The sequence below is a fragment of the Ptychodera flava genome, chromosome 6 (genome assembly GCF_041260155.1).
Source record: "Ptychodera flava strain L36383 chromosome 6, AS_Pfla_20210202, whole genome shotgun sequence".
In the NCBI taxonomy this organism is placed as follows: domain Eukaryota; kingdom Metazoa; phylum Hemichordata; class Enteropneusta; family Ptychoderidae; genus Ptychodera; species Ptychodera flava.
The window spans coordinates 36,576,141-36,599,054 of NC_091933.1; the positions used below are offsets into that span (position 1 = coordinate 36,576,141).

At 37.3% G+C, this 22,914-nt stretch overlaps 1 protein-coding gene across 1 annotated transcript; it reads right to left on the reverse strand.

Moving 5' to 3' along the window:
• Positions 1-409: 409 nt before the first annotated feature.
• On the reverse strand, positions 410-17,364 carry LOC139134342 (ATP-binding cassette sub-family C member 9-like). Its single transcript, XM_070701220.1, has 5 exons — positions 16,794-17,364; positions 5,729-5,965; positions 4,576-4,770; positions 3,874-4,023; positions 410-1,872 (listed from the first exon to the last, which is right to left on the reverse strand). The coding sequence occupies exons 1-5, from the start codon at positions 16,872-16,874 to the stop codon at positions 1,630-1,632; spliced, it is 906 nt and encodes a 301-aa protein (XP_070557321.1). The 5' UTR covers positions 16,875-17,364; the 3' UTR covers positions 410-1,629.
• Positions 17,365-22,914: the final 5,550 nt, after the last annotated feature.

A 22,914-nucleotide genomic window follows, 5' to 3' on the forward strand; every position in this document is an offset into this window, starting at 1 on the left:
GACCTGTGAGAGGACAATTACAGGTTATATTAATTGTGCAACACCGCTCATAACGATATGTGTATTGTGATATAATTATACAGTTACTTATATACAATGCCCTGTAACAAATGATTCAATAATTCATATGCAAGACGTCACAGTTCAACAGCTCCAAACATATATCTGTTTGCCAAAATAAGTCTTGTGTATCGATAGGTATCAGTAAATATACATCTGTATTTATTATTCAGAAGTCCAAAAGGAATAAATTCCTAATACATTTAATTACATGCAAACATACAATTACATCCCAAAAACAATCACGATTAATATGCAAAAGTATGAATACAAAGAGTTCATGCATACATTCAACTTGTACTGCAGAGCAATACCAAAAGCATTTTTATAATTTATGCCATGACCTAATGTTAATGAGCTCTTGTAATTCGGACTACTTTTGTATAGACAACAAGTATGTAAAAAAGCAAACCAAAAATCATCGTCTGTAAGATATTATACTTCGCAAGAAAAATAACGTTTGATTCAGTCATATTGTTCAAGTTTGTTCAAGTTTGTTCAATTTGTGTCTCTCTCCAAGCTTTAAACTCAATATACCTCTGATATGCATATTCACTAAAGTTTTCAACAATGACTGATGACTGACGGTCTGCGGGACCTGCCGTCGACGATGAGTCGTCATATTATTACTACTACCTAAGTTTAGATGATTTTGCTTCATTTGATTTTGCTATTGTTGTCACTTGGTACTCAACTTTCAAAGAAGCATGTTCTGTATGTGTTCAATTTCATCAATTTTAGTAACCGGTGGATGGAGTGAGACATGACTAGAGCTATTCGGCAGCCTGGCGCCCGTTTAGCTATTTAATGTTTTTTCCTTCCGAAGCCACTATTCAGGTGTGACTTGTCTGATTTCATTCAAACTTGACTCAATGATATGACATACTGCTGCATGTCCACACGTTTTAAGATACAATCGAATAAGTATGATTGGTGACGATTTTGTTTTAACTTTTGTCGATCTCAAGCAAGTACCCAGACGTACCTATAGACAAATTTCAATCATTTTTACACTTGTAAATCTAGAGAATATGACTTTTGCTGTCGTTAACTGAAGCTGACCCACAAGTTGTTGATAATAAGTACGGCTTTAGATCTTTACTACAACATGGAATTGTAGTGATAGTCAAGGTCACATTCTCCATTTGTGCTCAGACATAAAAATGCAAGTCAGTTTGTTTTGTGGTGTGATCTAATACGGCCATTCAGCGGTCATCAGCTTTAAAGTTCGTCTGTCCAGAGCCATAATTCCGAAATTTCGGGACGGATATCCATACAACTTAGTACGATGATGAAGTACCACGAAGTACAGTTATAGTTCAATCGCTTTATGTTTTTTTATCAATGATGGCCTGCCGATGGCCATTTCGTCTTAACTGAGTCAAGCTAGAGTCACACCTCAGACATATCAAGACCGATTTCATTTGCAAGTGACACAAAGACACGGTATTATAACGTATTGCTACAACTCTACACCTATGTCTACCAGTCACACATTCTATGGTGCACTAACCTCAATTCAGTGACATCTAATCAAATCGTCTAATTTACACGTGGAGACTGTGGCATTTACGATGATTTGATAATATGTAGTTGGAAAACCGACACGAATATGTTCCTGGTATTACATAGAAAACAGTGAGATTCTAAACTCACAAGAAATGGTGTTGGCCACAATGCCCCTTGATATAAGGTAAACCAGAAAATTGCCAAAGCGTCTACTGACATGTAATTAGCGACTTGTCCGATGGTCATATCGCCACTCGTTAAAGCTGACATTGGAAGGCGAAGAGACTTTTTATAGGCATAGACCTGAAATTGAAACAATATTTTTAATGATGTTAATCGCGACCGAAGAATATTGTACTCAATATTGAAAAGTGTGCAAGACTGGCTACTAACAACAGACATTAGAAAATTTCATTTTTATTTGCATCCATAGTTATTGCCGCAGCACTATCACAAATTAATGATAGAACTTCAACGTGGAAGATTGAGACTGATAGCAAACTAATCCTGAGACCCATCAAGGGAAGGGGGAGTAAGTTCAGAAGGAGAAGCAGAAGTTCGCACCCTGTTTTCATCGGCATGGACGACTGCAGAATATTATCACCGTTATCGTTGTCTTTTACTTCAATGGAATCACTATTGTAATTAGGCAGTGGTCTTAAATTTTCAGATTTTCCATCAACATATGTCACACGGTGGTCGGACTCTGTTTGAACCTCATTGTTTTCAACAAAGCAGGTTTACGTTGAGGTGTTACTTAGAGTTGAGATGTTAATTCCAAAGTATTCATAAGCTGATGAGATGTTTGGTCTACCTTCACATTTACATAGTCATGATTTTCATCAACCTCCAGAAAACAGAATTTTCATGAACTATCTCGAATATCGTCTTTTGTAAATGTTTAGTATAATTATCGTTTTTCGAATGATTAAAAATGAGCAAAACGATTTAGAATGTGATCTTCTGATCCAAAAGAAGGCAGCGACGTTAATTAACAGATACGTATATAGAGTAAAAATTATCATCATTTTTAACAAAAATAATGCCATTTATATTTTCATTGTCTAGCAAAACATTAACTTTTCGCCTGAATGACTTGACATGCTTTAGAGAAGCGTTTTTGCAACAAAGAGGAATTGTTTCTATATTTCTAATTACTCTGTCCTGTTTCCATCAGGAAACAGGACATCATTCTTCCAAAATTTCATCGAAGAAGAACAGAAGAAGAAGAAGAAGAAGAAGAAGAAGAAGAAGAAGAACTATTATAATGGTGATACTGAAAGCTGCAAGTAACATTACTAGGGCCAAAGACTGATGGTAATTTGCAGCAAAAGCAAGTACAAGTCGAATTCATTGGCTGAAAAATTTTGATCCGTACTGCTCCATATGAAACTAAAGCATGTAGCCAAGCCCTGTTTGTCAACCTTGAATTAGGTATGTACATGATGAGGAGTACTTGTTCTGATAGTGATCACTTAGAGTAAGTACCTTGTGTCTATTTGTACCATTTCTGTGATTGTTGCAGTTGCCGATATACAGAAAGCAAGTCAAAGGTCATCCCAATTTTGGGCAGATTTATGCATATATTGGTTAATATTGAAAGAAACTATACTTCTAGTCCTTGTAGTCGATTATATACAAGAATATTGCTGCAAATTCGTTCAACATCATTGCAAATTTTGGACAAAAGTTTGTCTTACACTAGTCATCATCCAACATAAACCAAAACTGTAGGCTTTATAGCTACTCTAATGCATGATTGTTTTCCAATTCATAAATAGTTATATCTGTGTTCCTAAAAATGTTTGATAAAATATAATTGACTAGAATAGCATGCTTACATGTGCATGTGTAAACAAGAAAAATCGATTTATGCAATTGCATGCAAAAAGTTGATCCACTGTACAAGGCAGTCTATAAAACTATGAAACATTCTTTTCCACTACAAAACTAGCCATATTTATGCATTTCTGGATGTACGACACTTGATATAAATGTACTGAATTAGAACAGGGTGGTTACAAGTACATTTGTACACAAGAAATTTGATTTCAGAAAGTTCAATATACATACCAGTCTATGACAAAACTATGAACGATATCGTAAAAGTCAATAGTTAATGTATTCCTTGGAAGTTAAAAGGTCAAATGAGAAATTACATGTCAGTTAAGATAGTTTTAAAGAGACTTTGTCATACAAGGGAGGGCCACTTTTTCATTCGAACACTTTTGAAAGGTCACTATTTTCCATGCAGCGCCATTTTGAAAAACACCAGCCCCCAGTAATTTCTATGCAGTCCCTTACCTGAAAGGCTGTTCTGGCTTGCAAACCGCACAAATCAGTAATATTGCTGCCATACTGTAGAAGGGTGGCTCTGACAATGACGACTATAGACAGGCAAGCAGCTAGTACAAATCCATTGTTGAAGAACTCATTAACCGTGACATAGCAGACCTAATGATAAACAAACAGAAATTTTAGTGAAATATCTGCGTTGATCTTACTTCCAGCGAATGGCACTTAAGATGGCAGTATACAAAATATTGCATGTGCTCTTAAACGCTTGTCAGAAGAAATCTCGTTTTTCTACTCTAATCTTGTTCAGAAATTGCATATCATAAATACAAGGAAAAAGAACTGCATTGAAGAAAATGGTCCCAACCATTTCGCCGATGAACAGAATAATCATTCAGTTTTCAAGATGGGAAATATTAATGATACACACACTCAAAGACACTATGAACTGAACAAATCTGATTGACATCTGATAGATAGTCTATGAGAATACTTTTTATCAACAGTCCACTGGAAGCCACAACCTGTTTAAAATATGAAATTTGAACTTTCTGTAGAGATCATGATTATGTGGGAACACCCTAATTTGCCGATACGCTAGATTTCTGTTCATTTTTATATTTTATGTCGACGAAAAGACTTTTGCCTATTGGGAAGGGAAGACAATCAATATGAAATACACTGAGGAAAATTATATGCAAGATTTCCTACGGTCTCTGCTCTTCTTGCTTCATCGTAGTACCACAAAGCCGAATATGTCACAATACCGCCGATGATCAAGGGGAAAGCTATGGTACAAAAATCTGCCAGCGCCTTGATGGTTACGCCAAGAGTAATATTCCATCCGTATGCCCTCAGGTAAGCTCTCCACAGAGATGGCACGCTGTTCGCCTTCAAGGCTCTTTCCTGGGCAGCATCGGGACAAAATGGTAGAAATCTCGTTATTATAGCCGTTTCAATTTCGTATATCTTGTATAAAAAGTAACATATCTGGCCTCACACACCCGTGACACGTTAAAATGAACAGTACATGTGTCAGTGAATCAGTTGCACTGAAGTTGCCGACTTTTGGATTACTTCAGAGGCAAATTAAAGAATTATTGTTTATCAGCCGTGATCGAATTAGGCTCTTCCTTCATAATGATGAAATCATTGGCTAAGTATTAACTAAAGGCAGTTTGCTGGCATGTCGTAAAGCTCTTAACGTCTCACACTGAGTTTCGATAAATCGCTCTGACGGTACTGCACTTGCGATTAGATTTGATGAAATCGTACACGGAATTCATATCTTCGTTTCCTATAACGGATGTGAGGGTCGGTGCTTTTCTTTTCAAAATCATCGTTCATTTCACCAAGCAAGCTACTATTTGGATTTCCAGTAGAAATTTCCTGTAACCACCGCATTATTTCATTTGCTTCGATTTCTATATTAAGACAAAGTGTGCCTGTGGGCGCGATACGGAAAGATATTGCACAAATGCGAGATGCTTTCTCCCACAGAATAAGACTGTGCTCTGAATCGAGTTGTGTGCTGTTAAATGTGTATTTTGAATTTGCAATATCGTTTCAATTTGAAAGATGTCGACATGCAAATCAATACACTGTTTTTCTCTGGTTAGACAGTTCATCACAATAGCACGAATCGCAACTTCACAATGAATTTAAATATTTTGCGTAACGCAAATATAAACCAAATTGTCGTAAGTGTTATTTAAGTCACAAGTTCAAGAGAAAAATGAAACTCTGGATTCTAAAATGTAGATCAGAATGTTGAAAGAAATTAAACTGACGGTTTCCAAATTGTGAATGCTAGAGAATAAATCATGGAACGTTGAACACAATATGTACATATTGTTTAAGATACCTGCTCAGCACTATATGCGTCATTGAATTCCCTGTAGACTTTTTTACATTCAAAATCTTCCGGTACGCAGCCAAGATCAGATATCTCTAGTGGTCGTTTATATCCACGAGCAAAGAGCCAGTTCATCGTCGTAAACAACATCCTCTGTAAAAGACTGTTGTACTTATAATGGTAAAACAGCCTTTTGTTCTTCAAGTCAGCAGGATAGCCCTTCTCACTGTACCAACAATGGAAAATCTGAAATGTGAATTTGTATCGTTCAGAGGGATGAATAGAAAGGCTAAGACGGTTGTAGTCTGGGGAAGCATCCGAAGAAATTAGTTGTTGCTAGTTCACTGTACATTTCTTTGTACCACTAGACATGACACATACATGCTTACTATAAGAATATATCTTAGAAAACCATTGTAATGAATTATGTTGTCCATCAAATGCATCCTTACTATCGGATTGGCCATGAATTTATCATTTGTCATTGTATATTTTTGAGAAGGGGAGACAAAAGTTGGGAATCACTAATTTTCCAAATTTGAAGTCTGTAATCATTACAAATTTCTTAGAAAGTGTATCTGAACTTCTTATGTATCTTTTTAGTTCTTGTAGTAGTTGTAGTAGTAGTAGTAGTAGTAGTAGTAGTAGTAGTAGTAGTAGTAGTAGTAGTAGTAGTAGTAGTAGTAGTAGTAGTAGTAGTAGTAGTAGTAGTAGTAGTAGATTTATTTATTAGAGTGACATGTGACATGACACAACATTTACATTTAATAATGATACAACATCAACGGTGAGTGGTCACCCAGCCCAATGGGCTTATAAGTCTCTATAATATTGCAACTTTAGAATCGGGGTAGCTCGAGGAAATAAAATTTAACTGATAGTGTAATACTAATATAATACAGTAATCATTATTGATGAAATAAATTGTTACGTCTTCTTTGAAATGACTTTGATACATACTTTGCTGTTGCTCTACTATTTGTTTCCATTAAGTATACTAATTTTTCTATGTCGTTATAATAAATAAACTCTCGGTTTGACTCATTTACTAAATCAAATAATTGATCACGAAAATCATTATACAAGCTACAATGAAACATAAAATGTAGTTCATCTTCTATTTTATTTAACATACAAAGTCTACAAAGTCGCCTATCTATATTTTCATGTCTATATCGCCCAGTCTCAATGCGTAGTGGGAGAATACCAAAACGTAACTGTACAAGAAAGGACCTTTCTGCCCTTGATAGGTTTAACGATAACTATTTTTCCTGTCCAAAATTAGATTTCAACTTTGCATATGTGCGTAATTTTGGTTTGTTTGTTACAAAATCATACCAGTGACTAGTACATTCAGCTTGCTTTTTCTCTTTAACACTTTCAATACTGCATGGATGAATATCCTTTATAACTAATGATTCGAAAACGGCATACATTTCAGATGACCAATTATTCACTGCTAACGAGTGATCCCACAAAAAGATTTTCTCCGTTAATCTTTTTTCATTTAGATTACATAGACGATTCCAATTGTAAAGCAGACCCCGCTATTTCATATGAACTTGCCCGAGTCAGAATATTTTTTCCTGCAATATTCCCAAGACATATCTTTGAGTACCATAATGAAACTGTCTAAATCATCAAATGATGATTCTATGATTATTTTTCCTGGCGACCGCCTGGCAACGCCCCTAATTCGAGAAAAAGTCATGTCTTAAATTACACTTGAGTCACAAATAATGTAGTTTGCGCTGCACACAGCTCTCGCGCCAGCTTCGACGCAAGCCTTCACGGCAGCTCTTGCTTCGCATTGCAAACTAAGAGAATGTTCTATAAAATTGTTTTGAAAATCATCGCTCGCTATTTTTCAATCATAAAAGTCTGCAATGGTGCTAGAAAAAAGTCTAATCGAATTCTGGTACATGAAAGAAAGAATCGCAGGCTCCATACGCCGCCAAATTTACTATATTATAACTCTTACCACTTCCAGTTGGTCCATTTCTATATATAACTGGCATTTTGTGATATCTATATCATTGAATATTTTTTTTGAAATTATTTTTAGTATAGATATATTACGATAAAAACAATGAAAATCCTTTCTATTTCATATGCCGTAAAACTACTGGAAAGTGGCGACAAACTTAAAATTAGTGAGAGAGGCGGTAAATTTAGAAGTTAGGAGAATGTGAAGATCCTGTTATATTTGTAGACAATCTAGAATCAATTTTCCAGTCAACCCTAAATATGGTTCCAAAGATCCCGCTACATGTGATGAAATGTGTATATCTTGGAATGAAACTCTTCAAACGTTTACCGATCTCATGTGCCAAAGCTTCGCTAAAAGCTTCGCGGTAAGCTTCGCTGTAAGCCCTGCCACCCACTCAAAAGAAATATTTTTCGACCCTTCTAAAGTATTTCAGAAGGGAGGGAGAAACAAACAAAGAAAATATGTGCTACATGCATTGATATAGTTCAAGAAAACGACGGGATAAAAACAGTAACCCGATTACCAGCTAGAGAAAATCCTGCTATTGTAGCTTATAATCTTAAAAAAGGTAGCAAGACAGAATTGTTGTCATTTAAACCGCGCTCATTTAAGAATTATAGTATGATTAGTCTTTCTTTCACTATATACAGACTTGTTGTTCCGTCTCATAATACAAAGTTTGAAGAAGAAGTTTTAGACACGTTAGATCACATATACCAATCAATTAATGCTAAAGAAGGTGTTATGGTGGTATTTGAGGATAACCTATCGTAGAATACATTTCTTTTTAAATTCTTTTACGATACTTATATAAGATATGGTTATGATGGAGTCAGTTGTCAACGAATGTAAGATACAAAAATTAGTATATATATTTAAACTTGACCTGAACAGTCATTCATAACAGGTTCTTCACACGAATGTTTCTATGTCGAAGAAACACAATTGGCGGCGGATTTCAATGGTTTTAGGGACATATTACTAAAGAAATACGAAGATAAGGTGCCGTCGCATTTTATTCCAAACAAATTTGTAGTATTTTTCCCTAAAAAGCGACGTCGTTTTTTCCACTAAAAGCTTTTGATGGTGCAGAGAGAGAAAGTCATTTTCCAGAAGTTAAACGAGTTATAGATATCGAGCACATCCATACAAAAGATATGGCGGCAAAGGATGATAACATGTATAGAATTTTCACAGAAATGGATATCAAATTAATGGATACAAAAGACATTCTAAGTGTACAAACTCGTACATTGTATGTTACCTTCAACAAAAGACAGACGATCGAATATGAAACGACAATTAATAGATCGCTAAGAACATAAATTTGAGAAAATTGAAAATGTTGAAGTTTCTATACTTTTTCTCTGGGAGATCCTTAATTTTAAAGTACATATAGGACAAATCCGACTAGGGCCTGGCGGTAACGTCACACTGCCGCAATGGTTAAAAAATAAGCATTGTGTTAGTGATCTGATTCCCACTGTTTTCAGTATTCAGTCATAGCAAGCCTAAAATTCGAAGAGTTGAAACAAATGCAGCAAGACTAGAAGGAACTGGGAGGCATATGATAAGTTTGTGACCGATTACTGCCAGGATGGAATACCCTTTCTCACATTCCTGGCCGCTGGGAGTGTGGGATCGACAGTGTGGAACAATTTGTTCTCACACTCTGTATTGTTGCGCGACCGAACACCACGTATGTGAAACGTATGTTGATTGGTCCATTCTGCTCAGCGCCCAGTTCTCTGTACGAATTATTTGACGAATAGAACATCGCGTAATGTACAACTGGCACTATAGGGGACAGACGACTGAACCGCAGAGTGAACACTGTGATCAGGTTGTTCTAGATTTGAGTACGGTCAGCGCGGCGTCGGCAACAAATACACGGAGGATGACCGCTTTTATGTTGTAACGGGAGAATTCAGGCCATTACTAACCTATCGGCTATACGCTCGTCGACATATTTTCTGGAGAAGAACTGACTTGACAGCGATACAGTTAGCGAAAGACTTCGATGAGCGAGCCATTTGCACACGAGGCTGTAGCAGACGACAGCTTTCACGCAATGTCATCAACAGATGGCCACCAGAGCTGTTTCGCAACATTTTCCTCAGATAACCTGGAGAATTTTGTGGCTGACCAACAAAACAAAATTGCCATATCGGTAATATACATGTTAACGTGTTTGATATGCTCATCAAAGAACGGAACTTCATTTTTCTTTGCGGAATGATACAAATGAAACAAGTGCAATCGGGTGCTGGTTCTTGATAGTATAAACCTACCACAATAAAATGCAATTTTCTTAAGATATTTGAGGGACGTGAGAAAAATAATCCCACACCCCAATGGGTTGGGATGGAATGTCTCACACTCGTTGGGGATATTTTGTCTCACACTCGCCTGCGGCTCGTGTGAGACAAAATATCCCCAACTCGTGTGAGAAATCTGATCCCAGGTCCTTGGGGGTGTGAGATTCTATTATTCCTACACATACAGATCAATCTGTATTCGAGCAGCAAAATCCGTCAGTTAGGTTACAAGTATTACAGATTCGTGAAAGTGATCCTCTTGCGTCCGGCATAACGATCTGCGGCAACCCTGCGTTGCAGAAGATGTCGCAGATGGCCAATATCTTACTGATAGTCGGTGAAAATGAGCAGCCTGGCAGCGGCGGCTACTTCGTACCTATTATTACATTAAATCGTTTTGTTAATTCTCATAATGATCGTAAGAATAAGCACGGACGGAAATGTATGTGTATTAGTTGAGGGCGAGGAATTGCGGCGACGGAAGAATTGGATCTACATCAGGATGGCTACTGTGGGACAGACAAAGCTTAGCCGGTTTTTCCTAAAGAGGTTTGTCAATTCGAAGGGCACCGAAAGCAGGTAACTTGTCCCTTTATTGTTTATGCAGATACTGATGCAATCATAGCGAAGGACATCGGTAGGAACATTCCAATCTGTCTTCCATATGATGTAATTGTGCGATGGCCACATTGCGAGGTTGGGTCAGCAATCGAGCCGAAAATTTATGATAAAAGAATAATCACAGAGCTTGACTGTGTTGCACAATTTTTAAGGGAGATGAAGAGTACTATGAGGTTATTACGAAAATACCGCAAAGGATGCACGAGGACATTGGCTGAGGGCAATGCGCGGCACAGTAAGTGAGGCTTCCCACAATTCTCCATGATCTGTACACACGGAGATCACTCACAGAACTGAAGCAAATTTCTTCTGTACAGAGAACAACTCGGAACATATTTCAAAATTCTGGCAACATGGTTCTGATAATCATAATTTTCTGATTTCCCACTGTGAATAATGAGAAGATCAATCCTTTTTCCGCGGAGGAGATAGCAATTTTGTAATTTTGTCGACATAAATTTTTGACAGCCATACACAATATTTTCAAGGAAACTAAGGGAATAAGTTGCATCTGTGTTGGCAAAAGAAAGGGTATTCATTTTTTAATGTTCGTAACAAAGCAAATCTGCATGTCTAACAGGTGGTATGATGAGACCATCTTAGTTGCTGATAACTTTATCTTGACAAGTGTACAATTTTTAGCACCTCCAAACATCGACTTCTCATTCAATTTACTCTTGAATTTTTAATATAATCAATAATTTTGGAACATAGTTTCAACAAATAATCCTGAACTTAAATTGTAAGTTAAAAGTTGTTAAGAAACTGATAAAATTGAAAAAACCTTTAGCAAAAGAAGTCTGAGTGAACAAATCAAGGGGAATTGTGGGTAGCCTCACTTACTGTGCGCGGCGCCAATGTCCGAGTGCATCCTTTGCGGTATTTTCGTAATAACCTTATTATTATACATCTTACATTCATGACTGGGGCATCAAATTGTCAGAGTAATGACCGTTTCGTGCAATGTCAACAATTTTTCTTCCGATTTACAGCGCAAGTGTGGAACGCTATCTCGGACGCGCTTCCGCAAGTTCTGGATTGTATGTGTGCACTACACTACTACGTACAGAGCGCGCGAGAGAAATGTTCTGGCACTAGTCCAATGGGTCCCTTGAAACCGTTCAACAGTGGACGCGCAGATACAGCCGCAGGGGATGGGGCGCCTTGAAACCGTACGTGTTACGGAACGGGCGTTCCGTAAGGCTTTTTTAGGGCACGCAAAATTCTATTGTTCTCGATGGTAGATGGATAATAATGCTGAGTATTATTCAAGATCATACAATAATAAGATCTCTATACGGGAATCTATCTGCGTTGCACGTGAGAATGGTGCCACACATAGAATTGTGGGAGCCCGTTCTACTTTTTATTTTGAAGGGTGCCGCCTGTCGAGAACTATTCCTATTTACGTTCACAATCTCAAGGGGTTTGATGTTTATTTTCTTATAAATAAGTTACACGAACTAGATGAGGCTGGTGGGAGTTCCTCAGAGCCAAAAATCATAGCTGAAAATGCCACAATGGACTTACGGGTCTTATAAAAACGTTTATTTTTTATTGGCTCAATTGTTGTGGGGGCGCTAGTAAGAAGAGGCAGGCAGTGAAACGTTTCTTTTCGATAAACTTTATGATCAGTGCCCAACTAATGTCTGGGTCTCTCGCGAAGTTAGCAGCGACCATGCCAAGGGATGGCTGGATGATACCACTTTCCTATCCAGAGATTCAGCACGCAAAGGGTTTCTTCCCGTACGAACATTCAGACTCTCCCGAGCAATTGGATTCTATATTGTGAGACCGATGTCCTCCTTCTTGCCTTTCTCAGAGAGAGATATTTTATAGTGAACTAACAGAAGAAGAGATCTCGGAGACTGATTCTAAACATGCACTGAAGGTCTGGGATGAAGTAAAATGTAAGACTCTGAAGGATTATATAGAATTCTATTGTGAGACCAATGTCCTCCTTCTTGCGAATATATTTGAAAATTTCCGAGACACACGTTTATGAGCATATAAGCTCGACCCTGCACATTATATGTCAACACCCGGTCTGACATGGAATGCTATGTTACTTTTCACAGGCAATAAGTTTAAACTCATTCAGGACGAGCAGCAGATGACTTTTGTTCAGAGTGCAAAAAATTCGAGTTGGTGTTAGTTAGTGTAATATTCATTACTTAAAAACAAATCATCCGAAAGTGGCAACCGCTGACCGTAGCTGTTGCAGACGCAGCCAGCGACTACGTCAGCGACAGAAATAAAATATTTTGATGCTAATAACCTTTTTAGATGGGCAATGAACCAGCCAATGCCAGTAGGGTGACTTCATTGGTTAACAAGGGAAGAAATAGAGAGGGCTCTAGAAGGTGGGGTGCTAATGCAGGTGCTATCACAGATGCTATCACAAGACTGGGCGACTTCCTACTCTATTCTCTTGAAGTAGACCTGGAATACCCAGAAAAGTTACATGAAGAACATAGTGGCCTACCCATCGCACCGCATCACTACGAGTTTCCGCGCCAGGGTTCTAGACTAATCACAAGTGTTTTGTACAGAGAAAATTATGTCTTACATTATAGGTTACTTGAATTCTATCTGAGAATGGGAATGAAACTGACGAAGATTCATCGGGTTCTTGCCTTCGAAGAAGCACCGTATCTCGCTGAATATATCGACTTTAACACTAAAATGAGAACAAAGGGAAAGACAGACTTTGAAAAGAATTTCTATAAATTGATGAATAACTCGATGATCGGCAAGAAAATAGAAGATGTTAGGAAGTACAGAAACTTTAAATTTGCCGAGCGAAGATGAAACATGCATATAACTATCTTAACTAGGGAAGAGGATGGTGATTTCCCAAACAGTGCTCTACTGGAGGAATATCGGTATGTAAAGCCAGTGTACATTTGAGCGACAGTACTCGAACTTTCTAAGCTGCTTATGTATGACACGTATAACAATTACTTTCGTACGAATTCCTTGGTATTAGATTAGCCTACATAGATACTGATGTTTTCAGTTACAGTGACTTCCTCTGACACAACTTTCAATGACATAGTTAGAGAAGATGTAGAAAAGAATGGGAAGGAGTCGATATATGACACTACTGGGATGAGCTAGGTAACTTTAAAGATGAATTGAATGGGGAACCTATTATCGAATTCGTCGGCATTTGTACCGAAATGTATGCTTTTCAGACGCCATCTTCTATCACGAAAAATAAGGGGATAGAATATGTTTCATTGCATGAAAACACAATTATACAGATAAATTCATATTATTGAGTTGCCTGTATCATAGAACAATACACGTGAATTCACACGAATCCACATGAATCCAGGCTTCCTGAATACAAGAAATGGATTCTTGACTGTATTCATCTGTATATGCACTATTCAGCTAAAATACAAGCAATAATCCATGCTAATACAGTAAGTATTATAGGGTTTTTATGCAGAATTTGTGTTTGTAAACACCTTAATTTTGAGGGATTATAAGGATCTGTTTGAAAATAAACAGGAGCCTGAGGAGGCACTTTCGTTTACTTTGTACTGACAGCCGGTGAATTTAGGAGTGAAAGGCGTAGTAAAATAATGATGGCGCCCAATGTTATCAAACGTTTACAGTTATATGATCCAGTCACATGCAAATGGCTAGCAGAAACAAGGCCAATTGGGTGGGTTGAAAAATCAGGCTAACTAAAATAGTAAAGACTTTAATTTACTGTTCTCAACAACGACCATTCATTGTAAAGCTCGTTAAGACACATATTCGCCATCTCTAATTCATCAACAAAAGCTCTATAGTCAGGGTTTAGAGTATTCCATTCATTGATTCTATTTTCGATAGCTTTTATTTTATGTGCATTACCACTAGAGTCATGTCGTAAGAGTGTTACTTCACCTCTGTGTAGTCCCATGTCACCAGGTGTAAATCGTAACTCATCTTCAGAACGCAATGTAGAACTTACATGGTCGAGCGAGTCTGCGCCCCTTGAGTCATCCCCACCGAATAGTTTTTATATAAGTTCAGAAGCTCCTTGACCTTCTATTGAAGAGCGCGCTAAAAATCCACTTCCTTTTATTTATTTATTTATATTTTGACAGCCTGATATTTTCATAATACAGCTTTCCCTTCTCAATCATAGCACCCAGAAACAAAAAATGTCATATATATATATATATATATATATATATATATATATATATATATATATATATATATATATATATATATATATATATATATATATACAATATTGAATTGATATTACGTCTTTTATTTTACCTTTGTCGCGCGGCGGGTCACCCTGTTTTCGAAAGTTGGAATATGATGGTCAGCCACTTTCTGACGTTGGCAGAAAATAATCCCCCAGCCGAAGAAACTGACCATTCCCTAAGACGCTCACGATATACGTTTTCCGAGGTCGCTTATGGACGTTGACATCGTTACTGAAGAAGTGCTATAGTAGTAAGCGATTACGTGATACGCTATTTACCTGTCATATACAACCGCGTGGTGGCGCTTTAAAACACACTCTAACGACGAAGGTATCTTTTTGGGGAGCAGCTAGCTGCCGGACAGGAGACCTTGCCAAGCCAAGATGACCCACTTCTTTTCATATAATGTCCAAAGCATCGGTAGTCATCGTCAGTGCTTCCCAGGCACTCGTCAAAAATCAAAAACCGAACCCTCCAAACGTTTTTGGGGTCACTGCCTTGTGATATATGTGACTCTTATAAAGGGTCACGCACTTTAAACCACACTCCCTACGTCACAGTATTGTTCTCGGTGGTGTTCATTTCTACGGGCTTACTGTCTGAATCTACCAGGCGATTCTGTCAGAACCCAGCAATTCTGTCAGAATCTAATTCTAACAACCATTGTCTATTAAGGTACATTGCGACTGTTTCTGGAGGTTCTGACTCCACTACATTTTGCAGTTTCTATGCCAGGATTGAGTGGTAAAAAAAGTTTCGTCATTATTTCAGCAGCAGTGATACTTCCCATCTGCTCAGTCCCTGTTCATTAGCTGCCTACGACTTCTGCATTTTTCAACCTATCCAAACCTTGCATTATTTCCACCTATAAGACCCTTAACAATGCATGCCTACACCAGAATTCGAACCTACATACTTTCACTCGAGAGCCATACATGCTATTCGCTAAGCCATGAAGCGATTTCTGGCAGCATGGTTTTGGAAATTAAAAATGAATATTACACATGCAAGCGCAAAAACATGGTCTTGCTCGTGGTGACAAGTGAATCTTCACAAAATGCGAATCATTATGATCCCTATCGATTTTATATCTGTTGACTTCAAACAATGTCGAACCAAAGACTGGTCGTTTCAGCAGAACTTAATGGTATCAATCATTGAATATTTAAAAACGTTGCGACTGGAATGCGCTAACATACCCAATGGGCTCTGTGATAATCGTGACTGTCTGATTAAAGTCAGATAGCCATCGTCCCCTGGGAGTTTCTGGTTAAGAATCGCCTCCGCCCACGAGTTCGGCAATTTTAAACCAGAAACTTCTCGGTGCTGGTGGTTATCTATTAGATACCTCTCCTACAGAGCCAGCGTGTGGAATATAGTTATGTATGCTATTAACATGATACAGCTCCTATTCCCCAAAATGACAATTCGCGATATAAATTGTACATTGAACAGTGCTTTTATACAATCATAAAGTACAAATGGAAAAACACGTTTGTCTTTCTAGCGTCTGGGTTTCAGGAGATTCTAGATCTTGGGAGGGTGGATCAAAAGTACAAGATATATATATATATATATATATATATATATATATATATATATATATATATATATATATATATATATATATATATATATATATATATATATATATATATATATATATACGAAAATGGTTTACTTGTCAATGCAGGCAAAGTATAGTGCTCAATGCATTTCTGCAGGGCGGTAATACTGAGAATCTAGGAACTTGTAGTTGTCACTCTACAGGCTGTTTCATGCGCTAAGCAATCATCAGGATGATTGCTTAGCGCATGAAACAGCCTGTAGAGTGACAACTACAAGTTCCTAGATTCTCAGTATATATAAATATATGTATACAAATATATACATATATATATATATATATACTATTTACTTCTTACCTTTGTTCGTAAAACGTTGAATTCTAACATTAGTAAGCATGAGTATATTACTATGCTTACAAAAACAATATCAAGTCTCATGATCGAAAGGTCAAAGCCAGTTTCATCTATTTGCTTGGTCAGTCTAACACTGTCAATGGCAATGGCAGACAGCCAATACAATACCAACAACCAAGTTAACTGAGGTCGATTCCAATATTACAGGTAGTTATAGTACATCACACTTATTAGTCCACAGAGCAGTGCACACGACTGGGGTACATACACATGCGGTTGTGTTACAGAAGTCAAGGCCAGATCTGTTAAAACTCCTTCGCCGACGCCACAGAGTAACACTAAAATCAAGAGAGTGGACAATATCCACTTGCGTTTGTGTCCTGGATAAGGTATCAGTGTTTTCGATGAATAGTCTCGTTGAGCTGAGAAAAATCTAAATCCGATCAGCACTAGAGACAGAAGGAACAGAAAACAAATGTGGACTACACCATAGACAATGTCGAGAATCCGTTGATTATAACGGCAGGTTGCTGAATTGTCTGTCATGGCTGCGGTGAACCACTGTAGCTTACTCGACAACGCCATATCAATGGTCGAGATTTGTTCAGGGAGCGTTCAGTTAATATGGCCGGTGGAGTGGTAAATTCGTCATGTGCTGCTTACGAAATTAACCCTATAAAACCCGAATAAAATAAAATTACCATCAGTAGGAGTTAATAATCCATAACTGACCCCCACCCCCGAATGCTATCAAAATACCGTCAAGGGTTAAACGGCAAAATCCGAGGAGGGACATGTGAAGTCGGAAAATTGCACCGCTCCTCATGGGTTTTTAAAGAGGAGTCACTTAATTTTCCAAAGGTCCATCCGGTCGAAATCTATGTTACAGTATACAAAATGACTTCCAAGCTTAACAATTTTCCAATTTCAGATACCCCGCTCCCCTCTCCCTCGAACTTTGTTGGTTTACCCTGGACTTAATAGGTCTAAAGTACTACAAGTCTCGAGGGTTATAAAATTTATTATGGGAGCATCGAGAAAGTTACCGGTCGTCGTTATCAGAGATCTGCCTTGACAGGCTATGCTTTTCACGTACACTCTGTACAGCAGTGGAGTATTTAGGTCAGATGGCTATCGCATTGAACATTGACTTTGTACAACAGTTAAAGTACTATCTTTATTTGTCTAATTCGTGTCGTCTACAGAGCTTCCATAGCCATTTTAGACGCCTGACGTGGCATATTTCGAGTGTTCTTAAAGTTAGTCCTGCAGTAGAGGGAAAGGTACAGGTTGTATCATTTCATCTGTTAAACATACACTAATAGTTAGAGTTCTGAAGTGTTTTTCTAATTTTTTCCTAGATAATATTATTAAACTTGGAATAAACATTCAAGTCATCGGTATTCATCACCAGTGCTCCCTATCTGTTACACAGTACAGTGTCTCATTACATGAATCAGTAAATCGTAAAAACGTCGTTTACGGTTATATTGTGTTCACCGCGAACACCATAAGGTATACATTCAATGCAGCAAGCTTTCTGTTTGATGTTTGCGCGTAGTGTGTGGTACCTTATTAGCTTGTAAAAAGGTCGGCGAAAACAGCCACTCGACAACTTATATGAACATTAGAAGTGTATCGAACCTGTAGGAAGTCCTTCCTACCGCCCTAATCGAAATATAATCCTCTGTAGGTAGAAAGTCAGTGAGTTGATATGAAAGACTTGGTCCCCGGGCAGTCGCAAGTGCCTTTGAACAAAAACTAACGTCCTTTGGTTTTCTATAGCAAACACCCATTTCTACTTCAATTTCGAACATTAATTTCTGCCGTTATCAATCAAATCGAGTTGTCGGACAGAAACTTTCAGGGGCCGATTAGCGTGATAAGTTGGCAGTTGCTGATAAACTTACATCAACATATGGAAAATTTCCAGGAGACGTCATTTGAAGCATGACGCCAACTCACATATACATTTTTCTTCAATGGTATATTGCTTAAATTTATGACAATATTTAATCCAAATGTTTTAGTATGAGAAAATAAGTTCCACTAAATTCACTTTTTTCCTTCCTAAATATATTAGATTACAAAGTATTTGCCTCCGACACAATGTTTCTTAGTGTCGCTGACAAATTGTTGCTGACGTTCGGACTAGAATAATTAACAATCATACTTCATGGCAGATCTCAAAAATAATCAGGTCATCACAAGTGATGAGAATTGACCTGAAATAGGTTGCAATGCGGGACGTTTTTTAAAGAGGTCGCTTAATTTTTTAAAGGTCAAACTTGTCGAAAGCTGTGTTTCAATGTACATTTGCTCCGAGAAATAGAGGTTATTCTTTACACATTAGAAACGTTATGGATTGTCGTCAGAGATTTGCTCTGGCGTGACGGGCGATTCACGTGAATTCTTTTCACGAATTCTTTTCACGTGAATTCTGCGCAGTCATGCAGCTTTTAGGTCATTCAACGGCGAATCAAGCTGGTGTCACTCTTTGTACCAGTTAAAATACCTTTTTTGGGTTACTATTGTCTCCAAAGGTTAACTTTCCATTTTTAATTGCTTGATTAAAGCGCATAATAGGGACTGGACAGAAATTAGAGGGGGAGGCCGGTGTTATTTTGGGGTTGCCTTTGGAGGAGGGTCACCCTTTTCACGCAACTATTATCAGTATTATGAGCCAAGATGTGGCCGATATAGTGCTTCATCCATAAATATAAAACCAAAATAAACGGCCTTTATTGGGCAAACTATTAATAATCTTTATATACAAAACAATCTATATCGGTGATCTAATATAAAATCTGATAATTTATGTACATGTACTTTGCTTGAAGTGGGAATTATAAAAGAGCATAAGCGTACAAGAAATTTGATTTTTGGATTTCATAGAAAACAAGGTAGTCTATGAGAAAACTACGAACAAGATATTTCAAATCTAAAACTAGTAATACATATTTCCTCATTTATAGGCATTTAATTTGTTTATCAGAATAGGGTGGTTACAAGTGCTAATGTTACGAGAACTGGATTTTGGAATCTCATTGAAAATGTCGATCTACTATACATGGTAGTCTGTGACAGAACTGTAAATATTTTTTAGTTTTAAAAGTACAATTTTTTGTGCAAATATAGACGTTGATCCTTAACATAAATGTACTTGATTAGAATAGGCTGGCTGCAAGTGTTAACAGTTTGTGTAAAAGAAATTTTATTTTGGAATTTCATCGAAAATGTTGATTAACTATACATGGGAGTTTTTGACAAAACTGTGAATATTTTTCCAGTATAAAACAAGTACTGTTTGTTTAAATATATACAGTGGATAATTTGCACAAGTGTGCTTAAGTAGAATAAGGTGGTTACAAGCGTACAGTATACAGTATATATACAAGAAGTTTTATTTTTGAATTTCAATGAAAATGTTGATACAATACACATTGGAGTCTATGACAAAACTATCAAAAATTGTTTTCCAACGTAAGAGTGGAAATATCTGTGTATGTATAGATTTTGGGTAAATGATATAAATGTACTTGATTAGGATAGGGTGGTTGCAAGTGTATGTATAGATTTTGGGTAAATGATATAAATGTACTTGATTAGGATAGGGTGGTTGCAAGTGCATGTGTGCACAAGAACTTTTATTTGGGATATTCACCAAAAATGTTGATTCACTGTACATGGGAGTCTATGAGAAAACAACGAATACTGTTTTTACGAAACTACAACATTATCTGTCCTTTTATAAGTGTTTGATGTCGACAATTCATACCAATTTTCTTAGTATTGGAATTTCCCCAAAACCTTCGATTCGCTTTTTAATCAAATGTACTTGGTCAGAATAGGGTGTTTGAAAGTGCAGATGTGAACAACAAATATGATATTGGAATTTATCTAAAGTATCAAATCGCCTGTTGATCAAGTCGTTGATAGAATTATTGTGAAATGTGATCTTTTTTCATCAAATTACTTAAAACCTCAGGTCAAAAGTCAAATGAGAAATTAAATAATGGATATGCATGTAGGGTTAGGGTCACTGGGTTTTTTTGCGTGTGAAAACGGGGAGGGTCACATTCGTGCAAATACTTTTGAAGGGTCACTTTTTACCGCGCGGCTTCATTTAGTAAAACGCCGCCCCCTGTAATTTCTGTCCATTCCCTTACTGAATCTATATATACTTCAGTCAAGTGCCGCGTGCAATGCTCTACGCGTTACGGACTAACAAGTTTGGGGTGTTATAACTACCAGGGATACCGGTATCGACCTCATTAGATGTAGTTGTTGGTTTTGTACTGGCAGTGCACTATATTTATAGACATGATAACAGTATTAAAATAAATAGATGTGAAGGGTCTTGACCCCTTCGTTTATGAGACTCAACACTGTTTTATGGTAAGTATATGTGGCAATTGTCTAATGTATCACACGTTTATTTCGGTTATAGGTATGTACATTGTTATATACTTTAATGCAAGATGCTGTATCTTTTGGGGCGACATTGTATCCATTGTACTTTATGAACATTGCTGTCACACTGTTGTTGATTACCTTTTGAATTATAGGATAAGTATTTAATTACGTACTGTATGGTACATTCTGTTGACTATAATTATTTACTGTTGTTCAATGCCATTTCCCATTATACAATGATTACTTGCGAATAATGTTGGTATTGACAACCATTAAACTTTTTTCATCAATTTTTATACGTCTTTGCATACATGACACACCTGCCGACCAAGATCAAATGGTTTACTCCTATACTCACGTGACCAACAAATTACAAATATAGTCAGTGAAGCAAGACATGGCATCTTTAAAGAGGTGAGGATATGAATATAAAGGTAAAGCACAGGAAAACAGCATTTTTCTAAATTTTGATTTGATACAGTCGTGCACTGATTTTCTCACTCCCGGTTTCACACAGGGAAAGTGGATGGGGCCTATGCCAATTTGCGAACTAAAAAACTTCAAAAATTTTACAAAATTAAGGTGATGGGGCCTGTGCCGACTTATTTGAGATTATCGGAAGTCGGTAAACGTTTCTTATCGGCGTCTTAAAAAAAATTCTGTTCACAAGTAATGTATAGGGATTAAAATAGACGGAGACGTACGCTCTCTACGGTCTACAGTGGTTACAATGCATGCATACATCAACAACAGTGGATCCTTTGGTGCACATGCTGCAAATGCTACTCTATCTGAATTTGCGTTGTAAACGCCACCGACGCAGATTTAATGGTCATTTGCATGAAGGGATACCGATTCATGGTTACTTTTCATTTGAGGTTCCACTTGAAAGACTTTCCACGCTACTGAATCGTCGACGGAGTTCGAGTTTTCGTTTCCTGTTTATGTGCCATGGCAATTTCATTTCGGGCACACAGTTGCCAGAATGGAGGGTACACAACAACCAGGGAAACAAAATCACTCCGAATCTGACAATGAAGACTCCACCATCCTCCCAACGACATGAAATTCATCAAAAAACCTATCGTCGCACAAACAAATAATTGTGTGAAGGAACTCGATGTCTTCTTGACGAGTAAACATCGCTTGGACACACATATCAATCACATTGTAACGATGGGTTCAAAATGCTTGGATTTGTCAAACGAACAAACATTTTAATTGTACCAATGTGTTTATAACTTTGTACGTCTCTCTCATCAGAAGCCATCTAGACTTTTGTTCTCAAGTTTGGTCTCCTAACCAAACGTACTTGATTGTGAAACTGGAGAAAGTCCAGAAAAAATTCATAAAACATCTTTGCTACCGATCCTCACAACTATATTCTAATGAAATGTATAACAACCTTTGTAAAATATTTCAGCTGCCAACAATGGAGAGCAGACGGGCATTTTTTGATACTACATTCCTGTACAAAATTGTAAACTCTAATTACAACACTGATGTACTTGCAAAGATTAATTTTTATACACCCCCTAAAGTTCTTCGTCGTAAACTTCTTTTTAGACCTGCTTCTTACGGAGCCAAAACATTTTAATACTATGTTTAATGAACTAAAAATTTAGACAGTTTTTGTAATTTTATTACTTTTAGACGCAATATACTTTAGCTATTGACTGATTTATACAGGGTGCAACCTGTTTTTACT

Excerpts from the sequence above, each read along its gene's own strand:
- LOC139134342 (XM_070701220.1), bottom strand. The coding sequence starts at position 16,874 with ATGAGACTTGATATTGTTTTTGTAAGCATAGTAATATACTCATGCTTA. Across the intron at positions 4,024-4,575 it reads AAGCAAGAAGAGCAGAGACC|GTCTGCTATGTCACGGTTAA; the intron begins GTAGGAAATCTT and ends GTTTATCATTAG. Across the intron at positions 1,873-3,873 it reads AAGCCAGAACAGCCTTTCAG|GTCTATGCCTATAAAAAGTC; the intron begins GTAAGGGACTGC and ends TTTCAATTTCAG.